General features: G+C 41.5%; 1 protein-coding gene across 2 annotated transcripts in view; it reads left to right on the top strand.

Moving 5' to 3' along the window:
• Positions 1-339: 339 nt before the first annotated feature.
• The window catches only part of FGGY (FGGY carbohydrate kinase domain containing), a 120,973-nt gene continuing 93,399 nt past the window's right edge, over positions 340-27,913 (top strand). Inside the window, exons 1-4 of one of the 2 annotated variants that reach the window (XM_066325408.1) lie at positions 340-574; positions 2,375-2,486; positions 4,268-4,419; positions 13,741-13,826. In XM_066325408.1, the coding sequence (XP_066181505.1) occupies positions 374-574; positions 2,375-2,486; positions 4,268-4,419; positions 13,741-13,826 (551 nt within the window). In that variant the 5' untranslated portion in view covers positions 340-373. The remainder of the gene's footprint in view (positions 575-2,374; positions 2,487-4,267; positions 4,420-13,740; positions 13,827-27,913) is intronic. The other variant, XM_066325409.1, reaches the window with a different exon arrangement.

Genomic DNA, 27,913 nt, shown 5'->3' with positions numbered 1-27,913 from the left:
AAATAAGCAACTCATTGTGAATAATTAAAGCAATTAACTTAACCTCACTTTGTTCTTGTAGGATGTCAGAGTAGGCAGATTTCACACCATGCTCTCATGGCTCAACACATTTTCAGAAAACTATTTTCTGAGTCTTTAAAGTGGTGTGAATTGATGGCGAAGAGCTCTTGAAAACTTAACTTTATTTATTCTTTTTTCCCTCTGGGTAACGTGTACCTGATTGTCACGTAGTTCCTTTTTAATTACCAGCATCGCGCCACAGGTGGGATGTTTGGCTAGATGGGAGGCAGCAGCTCCTGGCACTTTTCCCATCAGTCGTTTTATCTGTTTTTAACCCCTTTTGTTCCTTTTCCCTCAGCAGGTTCCGTTGAACATGCCCGGTGAGGGGCAGAGCGCAGCGCAGTTCTACGTTGGGGTTGACGTGGGCTCCGCCAGCGTTCGCGCGGCTCTGGTGGACGGGGCGGGCACCGTGGTGGCCCACGCAGAACAGCCCATCCAGGTTTGGGAGCCCCGGCCAGACCACTATGAGCAGTCCTCTGCAGACATCTGGGCTGCCTGCTGCTCTGTCACAAAGGTGGGCAAGGACAGAATGAAGGGTCTGTGTTGCAGGCCGCTCTGCAGAGGGGGTCTGTTCGTGCTGTGTGAGTGCCCTTGTGCATTGAAGGCACCTTGAGGCTGATGCTGCATCACAAATGTCTCTTTTACTGGTGAGGAGTTAAGGCCAGAGTGAAAAAAAAAAAAAACCCTCGTGCTACAACTGCAAATGGAATGAAAGACTTTTCTTTGTGCTGTTTTGCAGAGGGAGGGTTTACCCACTGCTTTCAGGTCTCACATCTGTGAGCTTTGTTCAGCTGCTGTATGCTCTACCCACGAGATAGTTCTTGGAGGAGTCAAGGTTGCTCAGAACCTGGCAGTGCATCTAGAGATGTGTGTTGAGCTGCTCTGAAGTAGTCATAAAGGAGAATTTATTTTAGAGAAGTTGTAATCTGGTTTGTGGATGGCCCCTAAAGTAACACTTGCTATCCTCATTATATGAGGATCCAGTATTGTAAGACTGAAATAAATAATAAATATCTGTGGATAGTACCAAGCATAAAACTAGATTGAAATAGACTTTACTAGAGGGGAAAATTTGTACCCTCTGATCCAGGGCTCTGCCTGTACATGCTGGAGATAAAGGTAAATTAGAGACTTTGCTTGCAGCGCACACAGAGGCCATTTCATCTTCCTCACTACAGCCCCTGCCTGCTGCATGTGCTATGGTTGGCTTTTTAAATATTCATGATACGCTTGGTAATTTGCAGATGGACTGTTCACCCATTGTCTTGTTATTGATCAGCCTTTTCAAACATTAATGAGCTTGGCTCTGCTGAAATGCCCTGAGATGGAGAAGGTGAGTGGATGGAAGGAAAAGAAAGGAGTGACAGGAGTGATAGGGAAGAACAGACATTAAAGCAGCACAAGTCTTCCTCTGCCTATTTGATTTTTCTCTGTCTGAGTGGCTTTGTTCTTGCTCTGGAACTCTTTAAATGCAATCTCTTATATTTAAGCAATAAAATGGTCTGAGAAACTGCAGTTTTACAGAGCCAATAAGAGACTGGCACTGTGCAAGTCTACTGAAAGTCTTTCCTTATAGTACTAATTAAAATAATGATATTTTTATTGTTGCTGAGAAGTGGCAATTTATTACCGTGCTACATTTTAGGTGTCTTGCAACCTCATTTGGCACTTAATCCTTGTGGGTGTTGTGTTTTTTTTTCCAGTGCTGCTGGAAGCCATGAAGTTCAGGCATTTTGGGGCAATGGTTTGGGTTTTTTTTTTTTTGAAAACCTTCCAGAAAGTGTGCTATTCACACTCTTGGTAGCTGAGTAAAGGTGTGCATTGCAGAGATGTTATCATAGCTACAGGTTTTGACCAACTTTAGTTTTAGTATCTTTCAGTATTGCAAGTCAAACACGATATTACCAAAGCCGTTCTGGAAGATTGTTGCTTCCCCAGGCAGGAAGTCAGTGAAATAACTGATGGAAACACTTGGTCCTAATCCTGGTCCATGTTTCACATCCAGCTCAGCTCCAAGCTTTAGAAAAGAGAGAAAATCAACACTGCAGGTTTTCTGCTACCTTTATTTACTGATATTTTTGTGCTTCCCGCTTTTATGCAGTACAGTGGATAAAGACCTCTGAATTCAGATTTGAAACACAAAGAACTTCTGGTAATTTGATGCATTTATGGGTCAAAGTTTTAAAGAACACTGAATTTAGGAAATTTCAGGATTTGAGCTAAGTTGCAACTCATTTTGTGTGCTCACTAGTTCACATGGCACTTGCACATGCATGGATGTATTTGTATCCCTGTGTGTTTTGTGTATTTTCAGGAAGTTGTCCGTGGAGTAGATGCCAGCCAGATCCGAGGGCTTGGGTTTGATGCCACCTGTTCCCTTGTTGTGGTGGATAAACAGTTCCAGCCTTTGGCAGTCAACTCTGAAGGTAGAGCTCCACACAAAACGTGTTACTGTGTGGGTTTTTCCTCTGATGGGAGGGAACTTTCCATGTCCTCCAAATGCCAGGTGGTGGGGCTGACACTTGGAGGTGGAGGTGACACAAACTCTTTTTTATAAGAGGATTTTTCCCCCTGGTTTTAGTCCTTTAATTTTGCTGCAAAATTAAATCTGAGATGAGAATTACTTACTGTTTGGTTAAATATTTAGCATCCTAAGATGATGGCTTTCATTCATCTTGGCTCTGAGAAATTGTTTCTTAGGGAAATCTGTGCTCATTTTTCTATTTGGCATGTTTTCTTCTCCTTCAGCCTGTACTGATCATGGCTTTTATAGTGTGTAGAAATGCCCATCCACACTGCTAAAGGAATGTTAAAAATGTCAGTGTTAGTGTAGTCTAACTGCTTGCTCTGTCACGGAGCTGCAGGCAAGAAGCTCAGTTTGTGTATTTTATTTCACTGGTGTTCTGTCTTTGTCTAGGACAGTGCTAAACTTCAGAAACAGTCTGTGACCTTTTTCTAAAAATCTAGAGGGGGAGTGGTTCTATAATTTTTTGGGTAGATGATTCAGAAGACTCACAAAAAGTCTGTGCTGCACTTCTTTTTCCCAGTGAATCCCACTTAGGATTATGTGTGTGCTGTATCAATAGTTAGAGACATAACCATAATTCTGTGTATGTTCCCTTTCTATTCTCAGATTGTCATCTCCTCCTATCCTTTTCAAAAAACCAGCTTTGCCCCCAAAATGTCCTTCTCTAAATTTAGATTATTTATTTTTCGGTTTGAGAGCCTCTTATAATCTTTTCAATGCCTAATGATGTCTGGGGCTATTTTGGGTCTAATGAGTCAAATTCAGTTCTCATTTTTTGTGCTCTGATATCCCCGAGAACTCTGAGTTTACACAGTGGTGGTGCTAAACAACAAGACAAGAATTCACTCAGTACTGTAAGGCTGTGAAGAGCCTTGCAGTGGTGGCAGTTTCACAGCTCTGAGTTGTATTTCAATCTGTTTTAGAAGTATTGATGTGCCTCACACTTCTGCCTTGTTTTGGACTCTGTTTTCACGATGATGCTTGAGTGGCTGTGGAGTGTGCAGTGTACTTAGCCAGAGAGGAACCTGCAGTGTCACCTGGATTGCTGTTCTCTCTGTCTGGCAGGTCCTCTGGAGGTTAATTTGGATAAAATGTTCTTTCCTTTTTGTTCTCATCTGTGTGTGATGCAGACTTGCCAAATGCTTTTTGCCTTGCACATCCAAAATAAAAGCATTTCAGCAAATTATGCCCCTCGAAACAGTATTTCGGAAAGGAATTAGGGTGGTTCTTCTCATAACTATAGAAGAGGACAAAGAATCCCTATAGCTAATTGAGTTAATTTCAATTCACAACATAATTGGTCAGATTTTGTCACATTTTAGTTTTTGGTCACCAAAATTTTCCTTGATGTTTTTACCTAAATACGTGAACTTTGTCAGGAAGTTGGAGTTCCATGAATGAAATACAAGAGAACAAAGTGTTTCACAGTTCTTGGATGCTCTCAAGCCTGACTGGTTTCAGTCAGTATTCTCAGTGCTCAGCATGTCCTAAAGCTGGCTCAAAGGGCTAAAATTTTATTTTTAGGTATCCACTGTGAATTATTAACACAAATAGAATTTGAGTTTTCGGTGCAGAAGTGAAAGTGTGAAGCAGTTTAGAGCCTAGTAACTTACAAGGTAGTAACTTGAGCTGGGGTTAAACCAGAGTTAAAATAACTCTTTTTTCTGTTTTCCCCCCAAGGACAGAACCATAGGAATGTGATCATGTGGATGGACCATCGTGCAGTGAGCCAAATCCAGCGCATCAATGCAACCCAGCACAGAGTTCTGAACTATGTAGGGGGAGCCATGTCTGTGGAAATGCAGCCGCCTAAATTGCTCTGGATAAAGGAAGTGAGTACATTTAGCACTCTGGTGCATTTTTACTAGTGGTTAGTGCCCTTGTTAATTCCTGAGAATGGGATTTCTAGACCGAAAGTCCTCAGTGCTGAACGCCAAGGTGTGCAGAGCAAGGTCAGGCTGAAGTTGTGATTTAAACCTTTCAAGGTTCTTTCTTCCTCTGAATTTCACATAAATGTGTTTGGTTTTATTGAAATGGAATGTTCCCTGAGAGAAACATTCCATGTGCCTTCCTTATCTAAGATTAGATATACATACAAGTAGAGGTACAGGTGAAGTACCTCTTCAATAATTGAATAAACGAAGTATCCTAGGATTTGGTTATGGAGGTGCATTTCCTACTGCAGCTGGAGGCTGGAATGCCAGAGGAGGGCCTTTGGGGCATCCAGCAGGGCAGGGTGTGATGGCCTTGGCTGCTGGAGGAGGAACTCTCCTCTTCCAGCTTCAGTTCAGCTCTGTCCCATCAGTAGGAATAAAACACGAGTAGAGGAAAGGTGCCCTGTGTGTAATGTGGAGCTCTACCTCTGTCTCCTGTGTTTAAATTTGGTGTGTTACTGAGACCTATGGCCTCTTAATAACAACTGTCAGATAAAAGGAGCCACACTTGCCACCTGAAATTTTTATAACCTCCTCCAGCCTGGCTTTTTACGTTTGGCCTCAATGATGCTCGCTGTCATTTTAACAAAGCCCAAATGTAAATTACTTGCTGCCGGTTCCAAGCAGCCAAATTCTCCTGTCCTTTCAGACATGAGACATTAGATTGTAACAAGGTGCAGATTGGGGAGAGTCAAAGGAATTAACTGATAGAAGCAGGTACTGACAGATTAATGATAACAGAGGGTAATGAATGTTGATAATGAAATATGAATATCCATCTACTAGTTCTTCCCTTCTCGAGCTGTGAGTATCGTACATCAGTCATTTTATAAATATTCAAAGGTGAGCTGTAAAAACATTAAATGACTCCTTTGCACTTAAACATTTTTATATTGCAAGGTCTGGGATATCAGTACCTGTTTGCTCATGAAATCCAGATTTTGGGGTGTCCAAATGTGGTCACGTGGAGGTGTGAGTGTGCTGTGACCTCAAAGCCCAGCGCATGACTGCTGTGGTGTGAAGGGGAGAGCATTGCAGGGCTTGTTCCCTGCAGGAGCCAGTGGTGGGACACAAGATTCTCCTGACCCCAGGTGCCAGCCAGCAGCAGGGATTTCCTCAGAAGGGTGGTGGTACACAGCAGGCCTTGTTCACATGTCCCTTTTCAGCTCCTGACATACCAGCTAAGGAGATTATTGTCCTTAAGAGAGGGTTTTGTACCTCAGTGTCTGCCTGCTGAGCTGCCCACGGGACAATTCCTTCATCCTCTGGCCATGACTCACCATTAAACTGCTTAACTCGGGCACCTCAGCACCCACAGCAGCACCTCAGCTGCTCAGGAGCAGGAAATTATCCTGGAGTGGGCTGTAATCTGCTGAGATTTGGTTAAACCCTTCAGCTCTGCAGAGGTGTGGGATTGAGTGGCTTTACTGCTTCTCCACTCCTTGCAAAGTAGGAGGGAGAAAGGAATTAAATGAAGAGGGAGGGTTTATTATTATAAAATATATATAATATATATATATATAATATATATAATATATATATTATATGTATTTTATAATATATAAAATACAGTGGTGCATCCATGGCTTACCCGACATCAGGGCTGTCAGCAAAGGGTCACACTGGCCTCTGACAGCTCAAACTCAGCCTCATGTAATGAAAATATCCTCACTTTTTGCCAAGAAAGGCAAAACTTACAATAACTGAATGTCAGGTTGTTCAGATGAACCCTACAACAGCAGTTTCTACCTCTGTTGTTTCTCAGTGGACTGTCTTGAACATGGCTACAAATATATATTATTAAAGTCTCTTCAGATTCTATGTTATCAATATTTTATATATCAATAAACTGTGACACGGGTATTACAGGTGTGGTCAGGAAAAATACGTATAGAATGGTTCTTACTCAATACTTATTGAATATGTTCTTCCTGTTTTTTGAGTTGTGTCATTTTTGTTTTCAGTGTTTAGTGTATTTTCCCAATGGCAGAGTGAGATTTTGATTTAGCTCACACACCACAGGGAAAATATACTTTATATTCTGACCACAGGATTATTTCTTAAGCTAGTGATAAAGTACAAAGTAGGAAAAAAGGAAGCTTAATTTTCAAATCCCGTGGGAGAATTGCAAGATTAGCAGGTAGAAAGACACATTTTAGTTTTATTCTGTCCTTTTCCACTATCTGAGGGCTCTGCAAAGTTGAAACTGAAATTCCCATTGTGCTTCTACTTAATTATGATAACTGGTGTTCAGAAAATGAGTGCACTGTACCTGGTTTGACCTGGTTACTGCCTGGGAAAGTTTTACACAGTGTGATCATCACAGTGTGGCTGTGATCGTGGCTTTGGTCTCTCCAGCTTTCCTGACTATTGAGTGTAGTGAGATGGGTTTTTCTTTTCTTTCCCTTCCTTATTCCTTTCTCAGTATTCCTCCCTAATGTTCTCATACACCTGATAGCATCCCAGGAAGCTGAGACAAAAAAAAGTGGATTGGGCACACTCTCCTATGTCTGACCATAATCAAAACTGGCTAAACCAAGGTGTGTCCAGAAGCTCCTTTGAGCCTTTGTTCCTTTGCTTGGCATCATGTTTCTGGAAAGTGTTTGATCAGAAGGCTTGACGTGGCCGCAGCACATTGGACACAGGGATGTTTGTCAAGAAAACAAAGCAGAACAAAACCCACAGCTGGACACTTCGCACAGCCCTGCTCCAGGTCAGCATGTTCACCCTAATACATGGAGAATCACTGTTGACTTTTGCTTTGAATCCTCTGGACCTTATTTTGAGCTCCCCAGGAATTTAATGTTTCTTCTAATGAAATGTTTTTGCTGTTTTCCCTCTGTACATCTTTGCCTGGGATTGGTGCTGTGCACATTCCACAGCTGCTTGCGTTCGTGTGGGTTTTACAGAGAGAGAGGAATGGGGAAGAGTGCTGCTTTATGTCTGAAGGGAAATAATAAAACAGAAGTTAGATAATAGGGATGAAACAAATGAAAGATAAATTTAGGAGATTACTAGATACACTTTTGGAAGGAAATTGTTTGAAGTACTGATGCTAAATGATGGTTAGTCTGTTGTTACACCGTGTGGACATTGTTACCCCAGCCTGCCTCGCCCTTTCCATGGTGCTGACCTGGGTCTGGAAAGCCGCGTTGGGAGATACTTTTGTCTCATGTTTTGCCCTGGGTTCTCCTAACAACAGTAACATTTGCAAACCTGATCTCTGTGGAGGAGGATCTGACAGGGGTCTGATCAGCAGTGCTGGTGAGTGCGGGGTGATTAGGATTTTGAGAGTGATTTCTCTCAAAGAAAGAAGTGGAATTTCTGTGGCTTGGAGGATTTTCATCTAAGCGATCAAAAGTATTTCTAAAGAGTATGACTTGGCAAATTTACTGTGAGTTGGTTGGAAGGAGTGAGGAGGAAGGAGAAGGGGGAAAGGATGAAGGTGACTTAAAGTCTTTTGAAGAGGGACTTTGGACAGGGGCCTGGAGTGACAGGACAAGGGGATGGTTTCACACACTGACAGAGGACAGGGTTAGATGGGAAGAAATTCTTCCCCGTGAGGTTGCTGAGGCTGTGGCACAGGGTGCCCAGAGAAGCTGTGGCTGCCCCATCCCTGGAAGTGTCCAAGGCCAGGAGGGGCTTGGAGCAGCCTGGGACAGTGGAAGGTGTCCCTGCCCATGGCAGGGAGTGGAACTGGATGAGCTTTAAGGTCCCCTCTAATCCAAACCAGTCTGAGATGCAATGATGACCTAACTGTGCTTTTCCATTTCCATCATCTTCTTCCTGGAATTGAAGCTGCAGATGACCTCACCCAGTGAGAGGAATGAGCTGACACCACTGTACAAGAAGTAGATACTGGTCCTTATCTCTTGTGGCGTTCTTCTTCCTCTCCCCTTGTATTTATTTGTGGAGGGTTGCTGCAGGTTGTCTTCCAAGTCACAGGTTACTTTCATCTGCTTCTTTTGGACTTTCTTTTCCTTATAATGTTTTCTCTTCAACATTTCATCACCCTGCAAATCACAGAGATGTAACTAGAGACTGGAGCTCTCTTCTTCCCGCTCTTCATCTCTACTCCATTTTGAGTTTGAATTAAACCCTTAAATTTTTTAAGGCCATAATAGGATTTTTGAGATCTTCTATTTGATTTGTATTTGCTTACATTCAGGTCAGTTTGATTGGGGCTTAATTTTATCATTTTACCCTCTGGCACCTCTTAAGTTAGCATCCCTGAAATTAATTGGTTGGTCTTGATGCTTGTGATTGCATTCAGGTGTTCCTATGGCAAAGGCATTTCTGCAAGTGGAGTCTGTGTGTTGGGGATAGCTGCTGGCAGTAGCTGGTCAGCTGAATGCAGCTCCTGTGAGGCCTGCAGGGCACCCTGCTTAAAGTGTGCACATCTGTGGCTCACTTAGGAGTAGCATTGTCTTTTTCTGCCTGTGTGGATTGTGTTCGAGTCCAGCGTTAAATGCAAACCCAAACAAATGCATGATTTTTTTATGAAGCTTGCTTTCGTGGATGCAGCCACGTTTGACTCTTGAATGTGGTCACATGAATTAAGAACATCAACTGTAAGTGAAAGTGAAACAAAGGATCCTTTGAGAAATATTTAGAAACTAGCTGAAAGATGATTCTGGCAAAATCTTCCTGAAGACGGTAAGGTAAATTTGAATATAGCTGTCACTAAAAAGGAAAGTAATTCCTAGTTACTGATTCTTTTAAAATAGTCAGTTAAATTAACTCCTTTTGCTGTTATTTCCTTAGATTTTGTTATTTACAGTTTTCTTACAAAACATTATTGCAGTAGTTTTTTTACTTCTGTAGTTGCAGGTACATTTTTGTGCGGTTTGCTAGGAAGGTTCTGTAATTTTGGTGGCTTTGGCTAAATAAATTGTATGTTCGCTGCCTGACTGAGTGCACAGGTAATTCTGGCAGGTAGATGCCTGCATATGAGCTGAAAAATGTGAGTACATAACTCCTTCACTTGGGAATTATTTTGCTGTAGGAGTTTGTCAGTACAACACAACTGTACAGATATTGATGGCAAACCAGTGTTAGAGCAGTGAGAACACAGCTCAAACACAGCAATGCAAGAAATGCAGGGAAAGGTTGTCCAGCTCCAGAATTAGCCTGTTAGTATCTTTTTTTTCCTAGAGATAGCAGATGAAAAAAATGTTGTTTAGTAATTTCTGGCTGAAAATGTTTTTTGTAGCTTGTGCCAAAACGAAAGGATGCATGTTATGTTTTCCTCATACTAATGATATTACAAACCAGCTATTTCTAAAAAATACTAGTCCTATTAAATCAGAGATGCTGAACTTTATTGTTTATTTTAAATGGGTGGGGCATGTTGGACTGGGGGTGGGTATTTGCTTGGTGCTGCCTCCAAATGAAGTGCAGTTTTCTCTATTTTTTTTTTTTCCACAACTCTGCTCCTAATTTTATGTTTAAGAGCGAAGAAGAGCCTCCCTTTAGGAAAAAAGAAAAACCCAAACCATGGAGTGACTGTTTAGCATATCATTCCTCTGCCATTAATAACTAAAATCAATAGTCAGTGAGTAGGTTTTTTTTTTCTGGCAGTCAGTGATCTTCCTGTATGCTCCAGTTCACATCCTCAGTTAGAGCTGCTGTTTGATCCATCATCCTTCTTCCGTCTGTACACCCGTGACTTGCAGCTACCAGTGGGGCCATTTGCAGAAACAATTAAAACCTCTCTGTTTTAATTGGCAGTGGGGGGAAGGATGGTGGATGTAGTGGCATTAGCTTGGCAGCAGCTCCTTTGCTGGTGCATGTCTTCTTCACTGCTTGCTGCCCTTGCAGCTGGCTTTTTTGTCTGGTTGAATGCGACTGAATATTTTTCCATTAAAATGAATAATAAATTCTGTGTTAAATGAGAATGACTCCAGGCTGTTGAGTTTGGAACTGAGCTCTTGTTTAGAATTGTTTATAAATGTTTCAACGCTCCGTGTTATCACGATCCATACACAGAGCAGACACACATGCATAAGTTGTACTTCGGGCTGAGTCTGGTTTTTAGCTGCACTTGCTGATCAGGCAGAAGTGCCATTTAGGAGCAGCACTCACAGCTGGCAGATTTGAAGCACCTGCACCTCTGAGCTTGGGCTGTCCTCCCTCTTTGTCTCCTCTGCAGTGGGGCAAGGCTCCCAGCAGGCACACACTGCCTTGTTCCAGCTTCTCCAGCTCTGCTTCCCTGTGCCTGCTCTGTCCCTCTGCAGCCCCTTCTGGCCTGGCCTCTGGTGTTTGCCTGCCTGTGGTGCCATGCCTGGGATGCCTCAGGGATTTAAGGATGTCTGCAACAGTGTCTGGGTGCTGCAGGCAGTTTTCTCCCCCTTCAGCGGCAGCCTTACCCCAGGAGTTTACTTTCCAAGCCCCTCCTCTCTCCCTGCCCTGGTTCCTGACTCTGACAACTCAGTCAGTTAATCTTTTACCAGATAGAGTGCAAGCTGTGTCAAAATTGATCAGTTTGCAGCCGTGGCTCTGGCAAGGATGGAATTTCTGCTCATGGCCTATCTTGGGTGTCTGGGAATAGCTCTATCACATGGCTTGGCATCCAGTGTGAAGTGTGGGAGATCCAAGTTATAAATCCTTGCTTTGAGTTGGAGCAGGGCATGGAACACGAGTTTTTAGATCTCTGTGAGTGTGTGCATTAAGTATCGCATCGTTCCCTTTCTTCTTTTCCCACAATATGCATTTGTTTTCTGTAATTTAGAAAAAGACACCCCATGTGTTTTTCTATATCTTTTTCTGTATCTTTTTCTTACACCTTTTGTGTGTGTTTCCAGTCCAGTTAAGAAATCCCTCGTTTTCCCTTCTTGTCTAGGAAGATGAAAATACATTGCACTACATGATTCTTAAACTATTTGACCCCAAGTGTTTGGGATTGCCTACAACAATCTCAGTGTAGAGGTGTAGCTGTTAAAGCAACCCAAAGCAATCAGAGAAAGAGGGATATGAAGAAAAGCCATCCCATAAGTACCTCTGGAAAGCAGAAAGATTCTCAGTTTGGAGGATGAGTTGCAGGATGTGAATACAGCATTTGGAACATTCCTGGATCTTTTCCACAATCCTTTTAATGTGGTCACAGACTCCTGACTGGGTGAAAATAAATTTGAATTAACTTCAGTGAGTGTCGAAAACATGGAGACTTTAAATTTGTTTGGAAAAAGCATCAGGGAGTGCTATGATTTTTTTTTTGTCTGTACTAATTAGTGATGACACAGCATCAAAATGGCAAAAAATGAATCATTTGGATGTTCATGAAACAAAGTATTTTGAGTGTCACTAACTTGTGGCTTTTGGGAATTCTTGAAGTAATAGAATAAGGATCCAAGGAGTATATTTGATGAAGCAGATTTATTTGAAGAGAACAGTTATTCTTAACCTAGTTTCTTTTCTGATTAAAGTAACAGCCAGACTACTCCTGTTGCTTCTTGAAGGCTCTCAGGTGTGTTAACAACACATAATGGCTTTTATTATCAAAATAATCAGGCTGAATGGTCTTTGGGCTAAGCTGTGGAGCACCTTGGCATTGATAGAGGAAGTTAAATTTGATGTGGATAACTACCACGTGTGTCTGGGAGGTGAGCTAAAGTTGTAGTCAGAGCATTTCTTTTTTGCACTCAATAGAAACCCAGTAAGTTTTAGAACCTTTTCAAGATCTAAGCTTAAAAAAAGTTTTAAGACAGATTCTTGGCTTGACCCAAAATGAAACAAAATTTCGCTTTTTTGGTACTTACCCAGTTGCACCTTAGTTTTTCGAATTCATAGATTCCATTTCAGCAACTTTCTGGACTTGTTAGATTTTGGTTTGATATCACAGGGTATCTAAATTATGTTATAGAATCAGAGAATCACAGGATGATTTGGGTTGGAAGGGACCTTAAAGCTCATCTCGTTCCACCCCCTGCCATGGGCAGGGACACCTTCCACTGTCCCAGGCTGCTCCAAGCCCCATCCAGCCTGGCCTTGGACATTTCCAGAGATGGGGCAGCCACAGCTTCTCTGGGCACCCTGTGCCAGGGCCTCACCACCCTCACAGGGAAGGATTTCAAGAGCAAATTATGATTTCTCTAAGATGGAATCATGTTCTCTTTTACTTCAGCCTGTACATTCTTGTCACTGCGTGGAATTAATTTCTGTTCCAGAAAGACCCCAGCAAGGACTTGTGTTTCTAGTGCAGGAGCTGATCTTAATTGAGAAAACTTTGCACTTTTTGATTATTTAAGAAGCTGGTGAAGGTTTTTCAAGCAATCTTATCATCCCATGGAAGTTTGATTTGTGACCCTTGTGGGCTTTTGTTTAGTTTTGATATTCTCTGTTTATTTTAATGTGCTGAGGTCAGAGGTGACCATTGGGATTGCTTTGCAGGACAGCAATGACCACTGTCTATCCCACTGGAATACAACATTACTCCTGGGAATTCCTCCTTTCTTCCCATTCCTCATGGTCTGGTCCCTGTGGGTGGCGTGGAGATTGTGTTTGTGGAAGAAGAGTTTTGAGATTATGCAGTGCTAGCATCAGCTGAAATCAGTCTGAGCTTTGGAGATGGAAACAAGGACTAGAGCCTGGCCCAGGTGGTGTGACCAGCCTTGTCTGAGAGTCTTCTTCCTTTCTGGACCATCATCTCTCTCTGCAGAGAGCAGTGGTGGAAACTCTTTGTAAAGGATCTATGTTGGTAGAAGAGTTTTTTAGGAGTTTGGGAATGTCATGTGGCTTTTCAGAAAGTTGCAAGCTTTTTTTTCTGCACTCACAGAGCTCTTTGTTTTCTTCCTATGCTTATAATTAACAACTGTTAAATTTTAGATCTTAAATTTTATACTTTTTAAAATCTTAAATGGCTTATTTTAGAAAATAGAACATTTTTCAGGCAAACCTTTTTTGATAAAGTTGTTGACTTTGAAACTGCTCTGACATTGAGCAGCTAATGGGGAACAGAGACACCCCAGGTTATTGATCTGAAACTTGTGCCTCCATGAACTCTTCATGGGGAACTTTGCTTATGATCAGTCTGTGCTGGGGGAAAGGCTCAGCTCTCCAGGCAGTAAATCAGAGAGAAGAGCTGCCTGGATGATCAGAACAATGAGTTTGAAAAAAATTGTCATTTTTTAACCTAAATATCAGGATTTTAATTGCATTAAAACCAGGACATGACCATGCCTGACCTCTAATATCTGGCTTTCTAAACATATTTTTTATTAGAACTTGCCAGAGTCGTGGGAGAAGGTTGGCTACTTCTTTGATCTTCCGGATTTCTTATCTTGGAAAGCCACAGGTGTCACTGCAAGGTATGTTAATTATAACAATATGATTTTGTCTATTTTCTTATGTACATTTCTGCTTTAATTCATTCTGACTGGACCTGCTGTTATGTGCATCTGTCTGTAATTCAGCCAGCCCCAAAACATCTTGAACCTATCTCCTGCCTCCATTGTGCATTCCTGAGCACAGTTGTTCCTGGGAGCCCTGGAATTCACAGATACACTGTGTTGCTGCAAAATGTCATTTTGGAGCATGAATATGATTGCTGGAGTTCCTGTGAAATGCACTTCCAATCGTTCTTTGAAATCTATTTTTGTTGACAAATTTATTGACTTTTTTTTTTTTTTTTTTGAGAATTGGAAATATGCACTCCTTTGCCATGTGGGAGGGGTCTGGTAAAATCTAATTTAAGATGATCACTTCACTGTAGAACATGGCAGCTGTGCTGCTCCCCAAAAGCACCCTGGAATCCTTCCTGAGTAGTTGAACAAAACCCTTTGAGAGAACCCTTTAAAAATCTGAATTAAAGTGACCAACAGAGGTGAAGGGCGTTTGCAGATCCTCGTGAGGAGTGAAGGCCAGTATTATTTATTTAGCATCATGCCCAATTCAATGCAGCTCATAGTTATTTCCATTGCAGTTTGTGGAGTGGAATCTGTGCAAAATGTAGCCTCAGGTGAAAACTGGCCACAGGATAGCTTTGGTCTCTCTGGAAATGAAGATACCTTCCTATCAGATACAATTATTTTTATCTGAGTGCTCTATTTCTCCCTAGTTAGTTTTCGTGATTGACAGCTATTGTTAGAGCATTATACATTATATATTCCTTGCATTTTACAGCAGGGAAGTGCTATGATTGACTTTAAAAAGGCAAAAAAGAGGAGTTGTGCAAGGACTTGCCAGATGATAATTGATAAATGGCATCTTAAATCTTCTTCCTTTGGACTTTCAGTCAGGTTTTGCTGTCTAACTCTGAATTATGTAACAGAAGAACAACTCCCACCCCACAGACCTTGCAATCCTGAACAGTCCTGTCACCTGACCCAACTCTACCTCCAAGAGGATGAATCCCAGATGATATTCCAGGGTCTGCATCTTGTGAAAGTACTCAAGACTTTGGTTTAGCACCCTTTGGTCAGGGCATGAGGTGGGGAAGGCTCTGGAAAAGGAGGGCACAGTGATCCTGACACCTCCATGGTCCTGCCTGGAGGACCATGACTTTGTGTCCTTGGCTGCAGTTTCCTGGAGGTGAAGCAGAGAATCTCTCTGAAAAAACCCAAGAGTTGCAGAGGATTATACTCAGAAGGTGAGATGCCTGAGTTTAGACTGGCAAGTTCATTTCCTTCTCAAGGACAATGTGATTACTCGAAATCTTTTAATTGTACTGATGGATGTTGTAAGGGTCAAAGGAGTGTTGGGACAAGACTCTCTGGGTGAAGTCTTCCCTCACACTTTGGTTGAGAGTCTTCTATTTTGATTAAAATAGCTCCTTGTACATCCTTCCTTGCTGTCTTTAATGTGCCCTCCAAATCAAGCCCATTGTTTTCTCTCTGGCAGATTGTCTTGTAGGGTAACAAAGAAGGAAGAAAAAAACCAAGGGAATAAGGACAAGAAGCATTTTGCTGGAATCAAACCCTCTGTTTTTTTCCCTTTCTCTACCCCGTATACACCTGTTTTCTGAGAATTTTCTTGTAGGTTGGTGAAGTCAAGTAATTTGTCCTGCAATGCTCATAATACAGGGGAAATGTGAATTTATCCATTATGAGATTATTACCTCTTAGCACCCTTTCTGCCTTTGAGCACAAAGGAGTCTATTCACAGGGCAAGACACAGTGTTAGTCACTGTGAATCATACAGAACTTGGCCCTGATAAAAGAAGGATCTATTTTTTTAATTTGGTTTGGTAATGGTGTTTTACCAAAATAAATGCAATTCTGAAGGCACTTTTATAGCAAAGACCTTGCTTCTTTAAAATTTTAAGGGCCTCTTTAAAACATTTTGTATGTATTTGACATTTAGAGATAATGTAAAGTCTTTTTGCCTTCAGTGAGGTCACTGTGCACAAAGTTAAGTAGTGTGTGAGATCAGAGTTTGACGTATTTGAAATGCAGTTCTTGATGTGTGTTTCTGAGTATGAAATCCTATGGCTTCCACCTTTCATTCTGCTGGCTTGAACCGCCTTGCTGCCAAGGTTATTTTTCCAGTGGACCTATAATAAGCAATAAATGTTTCTTACCTCCAAGGTGGAGGCTCAGACATCTTCTAGGATGTTTTACCTCCTGGCTTTGAGATTGCTCTGTATCTCACTGAACAACATCCACTCGTCACTTGCAAAGGATAAGTTCCAAATGTTTGATTCCCACTGCTCTTGGAAAGCTGTTGCCTGTAATGCTCCATATTTAATATAGTTATATTTTATAATTTCTGCTTTGAGCTGATGAACAACCATTGACTTGTCCTGAACGACCCAGACAGCTGACTATTCTGCATTAAAAACAAATGTTACTGACAGCTCTATAGTTAAAAAATTTAAACCTAGAACTTCTCAGCTTTGCCCCCCGAGGCTGCAACAACGAGTGTTGGTTTTGCCACTTGAATCCTCAGTTGTCTTCTCTCAGAAATGCTGTGCTGGAGAGGAGGAGCTGTGACAGACACTCAGTAGTGCTTTTCAGAGGCTCAGCACTTCTGCTGCTGCTGAGGGTGACTCACTGCTCTTCCTCCCCCATCCAGAACCTCTGGTAACCTTTCCTTTATTTGGTGCTTTGGGTACAGCTATCTTAATAAAATCTAAACTCCTCTCTGGTTTAGTTACAGGCTACTGTGTTATGGATGGGGAGTTCTTAGCAGAGGTGCACATCTGCAACCTTAGTGTGTTTCTGGAGTCTTGTGAGGGATTACATCGCAGATAAGAATAAGACTGAGCTGTTAAATTGAGAGGAATCCACACACAAATTTCTCAAAGGTCATGTGTGTTTAGACCCAGAATTCTGCTTCAGGGCCGTTTCCAATCATAGGCAACCCACTCACTGCAAAATGAGCTAGTGTGTACTGGAATTTAAGATGAATTTTAACAAATGAGAGGTTAGACTTGTGAAGGAGGATTTGGAACTGTAGGGAATAATGTCAGGCTGACATTATTGAGATAAAGGGTGTCCAGCATTGTGCTACAAGCCACCTCCCAAAATGACCAAAAAAAGTTGGAACAAATTGAATATTTATGCAGATTATTTTTTTTTTCATATTATTATACTCTAGACGTATTAATATCTGTGGAAAGTAGTGTGCTATCTAATAGAGACTTCATCTCATCTATGAATAATTTCTTGTGAAAATGCTTGTCCAGTCAGTCTGCCATCATGACATGGGAAAGGCTGGAACAGATGTTTCATATACTTCACTTTTCTAAATGATCTCCTTCCAAGAGCGCTCAGGATCATGAGTTTCTCAGTTTTATAAGAAAGAGATTCATACTGTTTATGGTAGTGATGGACTGCAAAGTGAAAAGCAAAGGCCTGTAGTTGATAAAAAGCATTTCTGGGACGCACATGAGTAATACTTATCTGTATCTCTGTGAGAGAGGGTGATCACTCTTTAGTATACAGTCTATTTTCAACAGGAAGACACTTGACAAATTGTTTTCTTTCATTTATGAGTTCCTTGGCTTGTGCACGTTTAAGTAGCTGCCTCTTTATGCTAAGCAGTGATTAAGTCCTTCAAATTTATTTGTAACCTGTTTAGAGTAGCTGATAATTAGGGCTCGAGATGGCTCCAGTGCACTGATTGACTTCCAGAGAACTCCCTGGACTTTGTTGGAGTTGATACAGAGTCCCCTAGGATGGATGGAGTCCATCTGGTCCCTTTTTGGATTACAGCGAGGGGAGCTTGTAATAAAACACTAAATCCAGGGAGGTGCTCTAGAATCCGGGAATCTGGATTCAGATCTCCACTCTGTGATTTGGAGAAGTGAATTAAACCTGTGCCTTTGGAGGCGTTCAGGCAGCTGAATACACGTGAGGGTTTGATGTTTGTTCATCCCTGTGGCTGTTCTTCATCTCTTAAAATGATGCATCCACACAACTCTTGGGAGGTTGCTTACTTTTACCGCTGGGAGGTCTCTGGTGGCTGTGCCAGTGCAACCCTCACCAAATATTTTATCCAGAATAGGCTGGAAACTTTGAGGAGGGAGAGAGCTCTTTTAGAAGAGGAGCTTGTGTTCAGAGGCACCGTTGAAAAAACAAACCAGCGCGAGCGAAACGATTATCTGAAGGGTGTCTGTGTCTTTCTCGAGGATTGGGCAATCCTTTCAGAGAGATGTGGTAACTGCAGCAGCACAGACACCACTTTTTGGGGCCAGCTGCCCTTCCCTTCCTTCCTAGCCCTGCCATGACTAATGGATGCCCTTTGGCTGGGATCTGGCGCTTGGCTTCTTGGTGATATTTTCTGCCTACTTCAAAAGATGCCCGGTCTAAAAAAACCAGGCCTTGTCTCTGGAAAGAGGGGCCTTGGGAATATTGCAGAAAGCTGTTGTGATTAGTGCTGAGCCCATGGGGCAGTGACAGTATCCTGAATTGCACTCGGGTGTTGTGTCCTGTTTATGAAATGAAACCCAAGAGTTCAGACTCGCAGACTTGTTTAGAGAAGTCTCTGGAGGAGAGAGAATTATCTTGAAAGGCTGTTTGGGAGGGGAGGAATGGTGTTTTTGTGGGTTGGACAAAGTACCATGAATTTCTTGTCACGGAGCCAAAAGCAAGTGTCCCTGTCATGGTATGTTTGCCAAATGAGAGAATTCTACTGCTATCAGGCTTTTAATAAATTCAAAACATGTCCTTTGGAGACTGGTGACACACAGACTGATCCAGAAAATAGGAAATGCGTAGCTGGAAAAGTTATCAGGACTGTGAAGGGCAGGTACAATGGGGGACATTACTGTTAGATTTTTTTTAAAAAAAATTTAAAAATTATATGTTCTTGAGTCTGTGGAGTAATCTGAAAGGGTTCTGTGTGCTAAAGGAGAAAATTGTCAGCAGGTCTCCTTAACGTTGGCCAGGAAGCTCACAGGCAAACAGGAAGCTTTAGCTATTGTTATTGTACAAGTGCCCTTTACAAAATATTAGCAAAAGAAGCTTAATGTGTTTTCCACAAGAACAGGAGCCCTTCAGAGTGTCTCACTGTATCTGCCCAGGGAAGAAAAACTGCACTGTCCCCTTCCAGCAGCTTCAGACATACATGGAGAGGTTGCACTGCAGAGACTTACATTCAGACCTTCAACTATTTACTACTTAATTTTTTTTTTTGGAAGTTGTTAGGATTGTTAATTAGCTGTGACAGTATCTAGCCCTTGATTTTCTATTGCGTTCATTTGCTGCTAAAAAAAAAAAAAAAAAAAAAAGGAAAAAAAAAAAGAAAAAAGAAAAAAAAAGCCAGCTAGGTCAGTATAGAAAGGATTGGGGGCAGTGGATGTATTCCTGGCACTTTGCCACGGAGACACTGAGCTGAGCCAACCATGAAGTCATCGTGAACTCAGGGAGTCTCACTAATCCAAGGCAATGTGTCTTAATTTGACAAAGCAAAGGCTGCTTGATAAGCGAGCCCGGCTAGAAATGCTGCTGTGAAACGGGGGTGTTTGTTCAGTGGAGATTGTGGACCAGAAACGTGGTGATATGAAAGGAATCATCTTGGTTTCAGGTCCTTCCTCCCCCAAGAAGGCTTGGCTCCCTTCTCCCCTGCAGCTTGGGCTGTGCAGTGGCTTGATGTGAAATTTGAGAAACATATGTAGTTTTCTATTTCAGGAAAATGATCTCAGGGATTGACTGTGTGTTTTGTTGGCTGTTAAGCTCTGATCTTGCCTAGTGTGGTAGTTTGAGAGTGTGTATGTGAGTGTGTGTGTGTGTGATGGTTAAAACGTTCTCCAGTGCTTAAAAAACATCATAATAAAAACAAATCAGAGTTCATGTATTCATTGTTGTTAAAGGTCTTATTTCTTCAGTCTCAGAATGCAACATCCAACATCCTAAGAAGACTCTTAAATAACTGTACTGTGTGAATCAGAGAATGTCTTTTATTCTTTCATAATAGTCATTAACATTTACTTGAGCTGATGAGTGGTGCACACGCAGTTTTCCATCGAAGCAAAGAAACTCTGTTTAAACAACCATTCCATTGTTGGTCCTGTGCAATGGAGGCAATGGAGATATATGAACACTGTAATTATTAATTTCTGTGAGGTTGAGATGACAATCTCCCCTTAATAATATCCATAAAGGGATGGCTGGGAGTCTGAGATTCCTCTTGCTGACATCCTCACTGGTGGTGGGACTGGATAACTGTTCTTCACTGGGGCTGTGGGGGAGTAGTGAAGGAGGTTGTGGTGTTACAGCTTTAAATTCTGAGGAGAAATAAGACACAAACCACAGAGGAGTTTGTTATCTTTCAGTTCTCTTAATCTCTTTTTTTTTTACACTCATTTCAGTTCTCTTCAGAGCTAGGCTGGGTGTTCAGGGTGTTCCTTTTGCATTAGCTCCTGTGGACACCATCAGGGATCAGACCCTGGTGGTACAAGGGATGTAATAAACAATCTGTCATCTCCTTTGAACTTTTCCTTATGTGAAACCCCATGGAAAGCCCCCTTGCGCCCTGTGAGATTGGGTCTCTGTTCAGCCAGAGCTGTGTAACAATTGCTTCCTTGCATAAATTTGAACCAGATAAGAAAATAGCCATGTTTATGAACTCCTGGGTCATTTACAGCCCCAGCAGTGTTTTGGTGTGCACATATATAATGCATGTATTCACAGTAAATTCTTAAAAACCACCCCCCTGAAAACAATAACATTCCAGGAGCGTTCTCATCCAGAGAAGGGAAGAAAAGCTATGTAGCATGGAGTCTGTGCATTGTATGTGTACATACACTGCTTAGAAGTATTAAAACTCACAGAAATTTATTATCCCATAGGGGGCTCTTTTGTCTTTTCTTCTTTTTTTTTTTTTTTTTTTTTTTTTTAAAAATAAAAAAGAACAACCCAAACCTTTACTCCTCTGTAATACCTTGCATATGAAAGAACCTTCGTAAATTCAGCCTTTAAATGTGCTCTTAAGCAAGAAAGTGGCATTGTTATTTTATAGCTGGGAAAAGAGCCGTATAATTTGAAGGGTAACATTCTTTAAGTGTTTAGCTGGGCATCCAGCTTTCTGTCTCTAAACTTGCAGTGAGAATTAGGTGTCGTATTCCATAGGCATTTTCACAGATCACACTGTAAATTATTTATGCTGGACCAATTCTTCCTCCAGACTTCCCAAACAAATGCTTTTCACCACTGGAGTGTTCTTCCTCTCCCTCTCACTGTAATACATGGCTGTAACAACAGTCTTGGCCTAGAGGGCAGTTTACCTACAGGTTTGCTTTATTTTTTTTGGCTGGCTCTCTAAATCTGCTTAATGTTAGTAACTTTCACTGGAAATTCTCGGCGTGCTTCAGGATGACACTGATGGTGTCAGGGTTGATTTACATTATCTCTTTAAAGTAGCATTAGCTTGCCTAGGATTTTTTTTTCTCTTATTTGTTTTAGAATTCATGTTCTCCAGAGAGGAGCCTTTTAACTGTGAAATGTAAATAACCTGACAAGGAAGACTTCAAAAGAAAATGAGTCTTTGTCCATGGCAGTGATACCGAGCTTGCCAACTCCATAACCTTTAAAACAGAGCACTTTTATGCTTGACCTGTCATCTGCCTATAAAAATAATCTTAGATCAATGATACAGTGCTTTCAAGAATGTGTCTGAAGAAAGCAGACACTTCTATGTATGTGTTCTGTCATTTCTTCATTGTGATGGACCATCTGCTGCTTTAACTCTCAGTAGGATCTGGTTATTGATTCGGTGTAAGTGCCTGGCTCTGCCTTTTGCTTGCGCTGAGGTGATGAACACTTTTACTGCGGCTTGCAAATTGATGCTGCCAGATAGCCAGCCTGATATTATATAAATATATAATGTGTTATATGAAATCACCAAGGGTTTGGTTTTGCCTTCCCCCATTCTTTATTCCAGTGCCATTCCATTAAGCAGTTCTTTAGATGAAAGGTTGTAATTCAGTCTTCGGTGGATGAAATGTATATGTACTTATGGAATCAAAGACATTCCAAGAAAGGTTGTTTATTTTCTTAGTACCTTCTTTAATTAAATGTCGATGGCAGGATTGTGTCTGACTTCAGAGAAGCAGATGAAGCAATAATGCTTGCAGTGTGATCCAGCAGGGATGACTGGAGTTCTGCTTCTTGGTTATTGGACACTGCATGCGTAGGAAACTCAATTCTCCTGTGGCTCGGAGAGCTGGAATTTCAGATTTCACCATGGCTCTTGGTCTAATTTTGAAGTGAAGGGGAGGTTCTGGAAGTTCTGTGTTTTATGTTTTACTATTATGTAACTTCAGATAATATTGGAGTTATATATCTATTTGGTTCAGCTTTAAACTGGAGCTGGGAATCTCAGTTAAAACCCATGTTTGTCCACTTTGTTTTATTTCGAGTGCTCTGTGTCAGACCTGTCAGCCTGAGTTCTGAGCTTGCTGCTGTTCTGCAGTGTGGATGTATCCTGGGGCTCTCCAGAGAGGGGATTGGAGAGCACAGGTGCTCCTCAGAGAGCTGTCCCTGTGGTCCCTGGCAGGCTGGGGCTGTCCCAAGTCACTCACAGGATCCATGAGCCAGTGTTGGAGTAGAAGAGAATTTATGGAAGGTGACCCAGCTATTGCCTCTAGTGCCCATGCACAAGAATTTTTTGTCCAAGTGGGAAAGGAAGTAATGTTTTAGGTAATTGGGAAAAATATGAGGATGTGCAGAGAGATGCGCCTTTTTTATCCAAAACTCTCCCCACGCCCAAAGCACACTTGCATTTATCCGTACATAGTACATGGAGTTAGGGTGATGGAGATTACTTCAACTTTCACTCACCGTGCTTTGAAACAGTTTTGAAACTATTTAGATACTCTCCTTTCCTCTCCTACCAATCTCATTTTCCAAGGTGAGCACATTCTTCTGAGGAATGAAGCTGGATCTGCACAATAAGGTGTTTTCATATTTAATTAAAACTGATAAGAGGGAGAGAACATGCCCCAAAATACAAAGAGACCTATTTTCCTGTGGTTTCCATCTTCTGAGCTTCCCTCCATGAAACTATTTGGGAGTTTCTGATGCTGGTTTGTCGTTGTATATAAAATACCTCAAGCAGACTCTTTGGAGAAGAAGAAATACCGTGATGTAACTTTACTTTCAGGAAAGAAATGGAGTGTTCCTCCTGTCTTCATGGAAAAACCGGGAGTGGTGTTGTCCTTAATTCCTTGTGCACAGCATCTGCACAGGAGGTTAAGCCCCAGAGTGCTTTCATCTCGCTACAAAGAGGGAAAACAGGGAATGTGTAGGAGCATGATACACTGCTGGCACCTGTTCTTCATATCCATCCCAACCCGTGCCATTCTTGCCCTCAATTCCACTCTGGAGCTCTGTGGGCACATGTGCAGTCTGGATTTAGTCTCCTTCACAGATGGCATCTTTCATGTGCCATCTTGGGCCGTGCTGCCCACGAGATTAAATATAAATATGAATAAAATATAAAATTTGAATGCGTATCACAAAGGCAAGGTAAAGTTCTTCACCATTTCTCATGCTGTTGCCCCAGCAGCACCAGGTGTAAATCCAACAGGGGGGGATCTCCAGAGGGGTTCCAGTTTGTGTAAGACTTTCTGGGTTTGTGTATTTTGTCCTGTAGCAGCTCTTCATTTTGTGTATAAGGACAGTTCATAAACACATGTTGAGTCTCAACATGGTGCCTGCTATTTCCTGCTGTTTCTGACCTTCTGGAACACAGACAATCCTCATTCACACCAGTTAGCTCCACTGGTAACCTACCCAAGAACATTTCCTGGATATCTCTCTCTTTTTCAGGCTGCCTCTTTAAATGTGGATCAAAGGAAACTCAATTTACCTACTAAAATGTTAAGAGATTTCTGATGGCCCAACCTATCAAGAGATGTATTAATTAATTGAAGTAGGTGCTCATTTGCTTTGGCACAAACAACGAAAGGAGGAGGTAGAATATAAAGAATGATGTCCAAACTAGCACAAATTAACCTTGTGACTGTGATACCTGCTGTGCTGATGGAAATCACTTCAGGCTGATTAAGACTTCATTCAATGTCTCATTTGCTTGTTGGTTTATCTGAAAGGGCCTCTATTTGTGTGTATGTGCATAAAGTAGGGACTACAGTTTAACCTCATTAAATGTGAAACTCTGCTTGGAGGAATATTGCTCAAGAAAACCACATCAGGCCAAGGTTTTGAAAATGCAGACTTGTTTAGAGAATGCATTTTAATATATTGAAGCCTCAAGCCATCTACCTCTGCTCTTGAGAGCTCTACCTGAAAACTTTCAGGGCTGAATAATTTAGGGTTTGGGTTTTTTATTTTTTTTTTATTCTTTCTGCAAGAAATGCTAGTCTGATGTTTTATTTTCTTAAAGTCTGAACTCCACATAACTTTTTTTCAGAACTGTTTATCCTCACTCCAGACATGAACCTTGGAAAGGTGGCAGAAAAAACAAACAGCTGCTGTGTTTTTGGGCAGTCTGCATTCCTTTAAACTCTCTGAGATCAGACTTGTGCTGAGATTTTCAAATTATTTGTCCTAGGGCTTAACCACTTTCACTCCTGCTTAAAAGTCAGTGAATTTGCCATACTGGTGCTTGTGAGAGCTGTCATGCAGAGCCTTAATGATTCAAGAACTATGAATATACGATGTGTTCTTAGGGCTTTTTATTATTGTTTCATTCAAACTTCACCTACCTCCCTAATCATCTTTCCATTTTTGGACTCCAGTTCTTTTTTTAACTTAAGCACATTGCTTAAGATATTCTAGGGAACTTTGTTTTGACTTTGGTTTTGGGGGTAAATTTGATACATATAAAAATGTTATTAATGGCCCAAGGTGGAGGTAGTAAAAAAGACTGCCACATTCCCAAGGCCCAGAGTCAGAAATTATCTGCTCGAGTTTGGGTTTCCTTCACAAGCTGGAGGCAGGAAGAAGAGCCACTGATCCTGTGGCAGCGTTTTGTGCCCTCTTGATGAGGTCTCCAAAATACATTCTGTGAAGCTGGTGGAAGAGTCAGAGCAAGGCAGGCTTGTGTGCTGAAATCACATTTAATGGTTTGGGCCATCATGTGGATTTTCCTGCAAGAGAGATGTGGAGATGCTACTTCTACTTGTTCCTCTGAAGTAGCCTCAATCCCCAGTGTTGTCTTGCAGAGCTTTTCCAGTTCCTGGAACTTCCCTTAGTGCAGAGATTGGTTGTACCAGGTCACTATTCTTGTGAGAAGGGTTAAATCCAAATGTGTGTTTACTAGCAACTGGAATGGACAAACAAAGCAGTCAGGGCAGTTCTGAAGGGCTTTTCAGTTAACTGTGCTCATTCTTTTCTTTGGGCCCTTTTCCAGCAAAGCACTTAGGCACGTGCTTAAAGTTAAAGCCTGTGTTTAAGTGCTCTGCTGGTCTGGGTCCTTTATTTGCTGTCCAGGCATGTTGGTATGAACAGGCTGCAGGCTCTAGGAGTGTTTGGGAAACGATTCTTCTTACACTCCTCTTTTTCCTTCTCTGAACCTTTTGGCCACCTATGGCCCAGAAGATTAATTTGTCCTTTCAGTATGACACAGAGGATGACTTGAAAATGGTATTTGAAAACGATTTGAAAACTTATAGCAGGTTATTGATTGATTGGCACTGATTGTGAAGATACAGAGTATTAGGGAAAATCAGGGTCAGTCCAGCCAGAGGAATTTTCATCTGATGTCTTGCTGACAGCATTTGTCATGTGACAAAAGCATCTTCAGACTGTTCAAGTACTCTGGATTTAGTATCCAGAGAATTCTCCTAAGGTAGCTGCTGTCTTTTAGATGCTTGTTATTTTTTGATCTGTATGCAGATTTGCTTGTTTATTTATTTCTGGTTTTCACTGCTGCAGTCCAGAGTTGCCAATCTCTGATTCCTGCAGGCCAGAAAGTCTGGTGATGTCCCTCCTCATCCTTCCCGTGCCATCCATGGCAAGTCAGGGCAGGAGAACTCAGTTAAATCCAAACCTTGGGTTTTCTCTCTGGGTCCTGCATGAGAGTTGGCCTTTCACCTCTTGAGCCATTTTAGGACACCAGGGAGGTGATTTTCTTTGTGCCTTTATTTTATTTTGTGAGGGTGCAAACCCCTTTGCAGCAATGAAAATGGCAGAATGTGCAGCCGGATATTGCTGAGCTGGCTGTGGAGGTAGCAAGGAGAATCCATATGGGATAAGTGAAGCACAATCCTGCAGTTGCTTCTGCAGACACATGACTTACAGAAATGCCCCAGCTGACGTCAGAGACACTTTTTGTTCAGGTCAAGTTACTCACACCCACGTCTCTTTAGGACCAAGCCCATAAATAAATAGTTCACAAAATTGCCTTTAGAAATTTCATTCTTAGTTTCTGTCACGCAAAAATGTACAGGCTCTCTATGAACATTTAAATTCCATCATTTAATTTGGTAAAACACATAAACGTGGAAATTATTTTTGATTATTTTTTTCATTAGAAAAAATATAAACCATTGAAGAGGGAATAAAGAATTCATTTTTTCAGGCATCTGACACAGGGATTTTGAGTTGACTTTTAGTCCATTCTTCTCTGTGCTCGCAGCATTTGTGAGTGTATTTTCTGCAAGTACCGCAGTGTAATTCAAGTTCTAAGAAAGGGAAAGACAAACATTTTAGTGTTGTTAGGGCTGCATGAAAGGGTTCATTAGTGTTGAGAGCAGTGGTAAACTCCACCCTGCTGGTTCAGCCTCACCTTTCCCAGTGCTGGGTATGAGACAAGCTCAGGCAGTACCTGGGAGGCTGAGCTCTGGCTCTGAGAGAGCTGGGGATGTGCATTCCCAGGTGAAGCTCTTTTTAGGATTTAAATGAATATAAAAACCAGTCATGTCCACCTTCCTTGTGTAACAGGCTAAAGCATCTCAAATTAAAAAAAATTCTGAAATTCTCTCTTTCAGCCGCTCTCCCAAGAGCCCATGGGTTGGTCTGGTTGGTTGTTAGAACAAGTCAGAGTGGAGTTAATTAGTGCAGTCCCTTCTCTTTGGCAGTGGCAGCAGAGATGCTTTCAGAGGAAAGGAAAGGAGAGAGGAATCCTAGAACTGACACGTTAGCATCCTTCTGGGCCCAGTGCTTTGAAATCATGCTCAGTTAATGAGAATTTATATTCCCTTATGTTGTTTCTCTCTATTATTGTGACTGGAAGCAGTTTAGGTAACCATGCAATGTAGCCTCCTTTTTGTTTTTCTTTTGTTTTCTCTTGGTCCCAGCAGTACCCTCTTTCAACTACAGAATGATTGCTTGTTTTCTTTGAATGTCTTTATTGCTGCCTTCTGAGGAATAATGACACCTGATTTACCTGCTCTGTAGACTTTTTTATTTTCTGCATTGATCCCCATTCTTCTCCCTGCTGATGTAAATAAGCTGAAATGGTTTTTCATTCTTTTTTTATGGACATTTGTGTGTTCTTTTACTCACTTCTGTTGCCTGTTTCAGAACTTCTTAGTGGGATTTTCTTTGTTTGGTTTATGAAATCCCACAGCTGCCCAAATAATACTTGTTGGTGTCTTTGCTTTTTGAATTTTGCTCAGCGATGTGCCCTCTTTTTGCATGAATGCAATTACAAAGGACTGTAAATGCATGCCATTATTACTAATTAAAGATACTCTAAAAATAGATGCAGTGCTGCTGTCATTTAAAATGTTAAAATACAAGCATACAGTACATGTATGATGTATGTAAAATGAGCCATCTTGCTTTTCCTTTGATTTAAACCACTTACCTTAAAATCTGACAAAACCCGTTTTCAAAAATTGATACTAATGACTAACTTTTGACCAAATATATCTAATATTTAGGAATGACTTTATGATTGTAAGAGTTTACACTGACTGAACTGATGCTTGTGGTGGGAGGTAACAACACAGCCAGCTCATTCCCTGAGTAGGAATATTTAATGTGTATCTTTGATTCAGGTGCCCCTGGCAGCTGTATCTGCCATCCAGACTCGAGTAAGTCTTGAA

The sequence above is a fragment of the Sylvia atricapilla genome, chromosome 9 (assembly GCF_009819655.1).
Source record: "Sylvia atricapilla isolate bSylAtr1 chromosome 9, bSylAtr1.pri, whole genome shotgun sequence".
NCBI lineage: Eukaryota > Metazoa > Chordata > Aves > Passeriformes > Sylviidae > Sylvia > Sylvia atricapilla.
The sequence above is the reverse complement of the archived record's forward strand: the minus strand, read 5'-3'. Positions and strand labels throughout refer to the sequence as shown.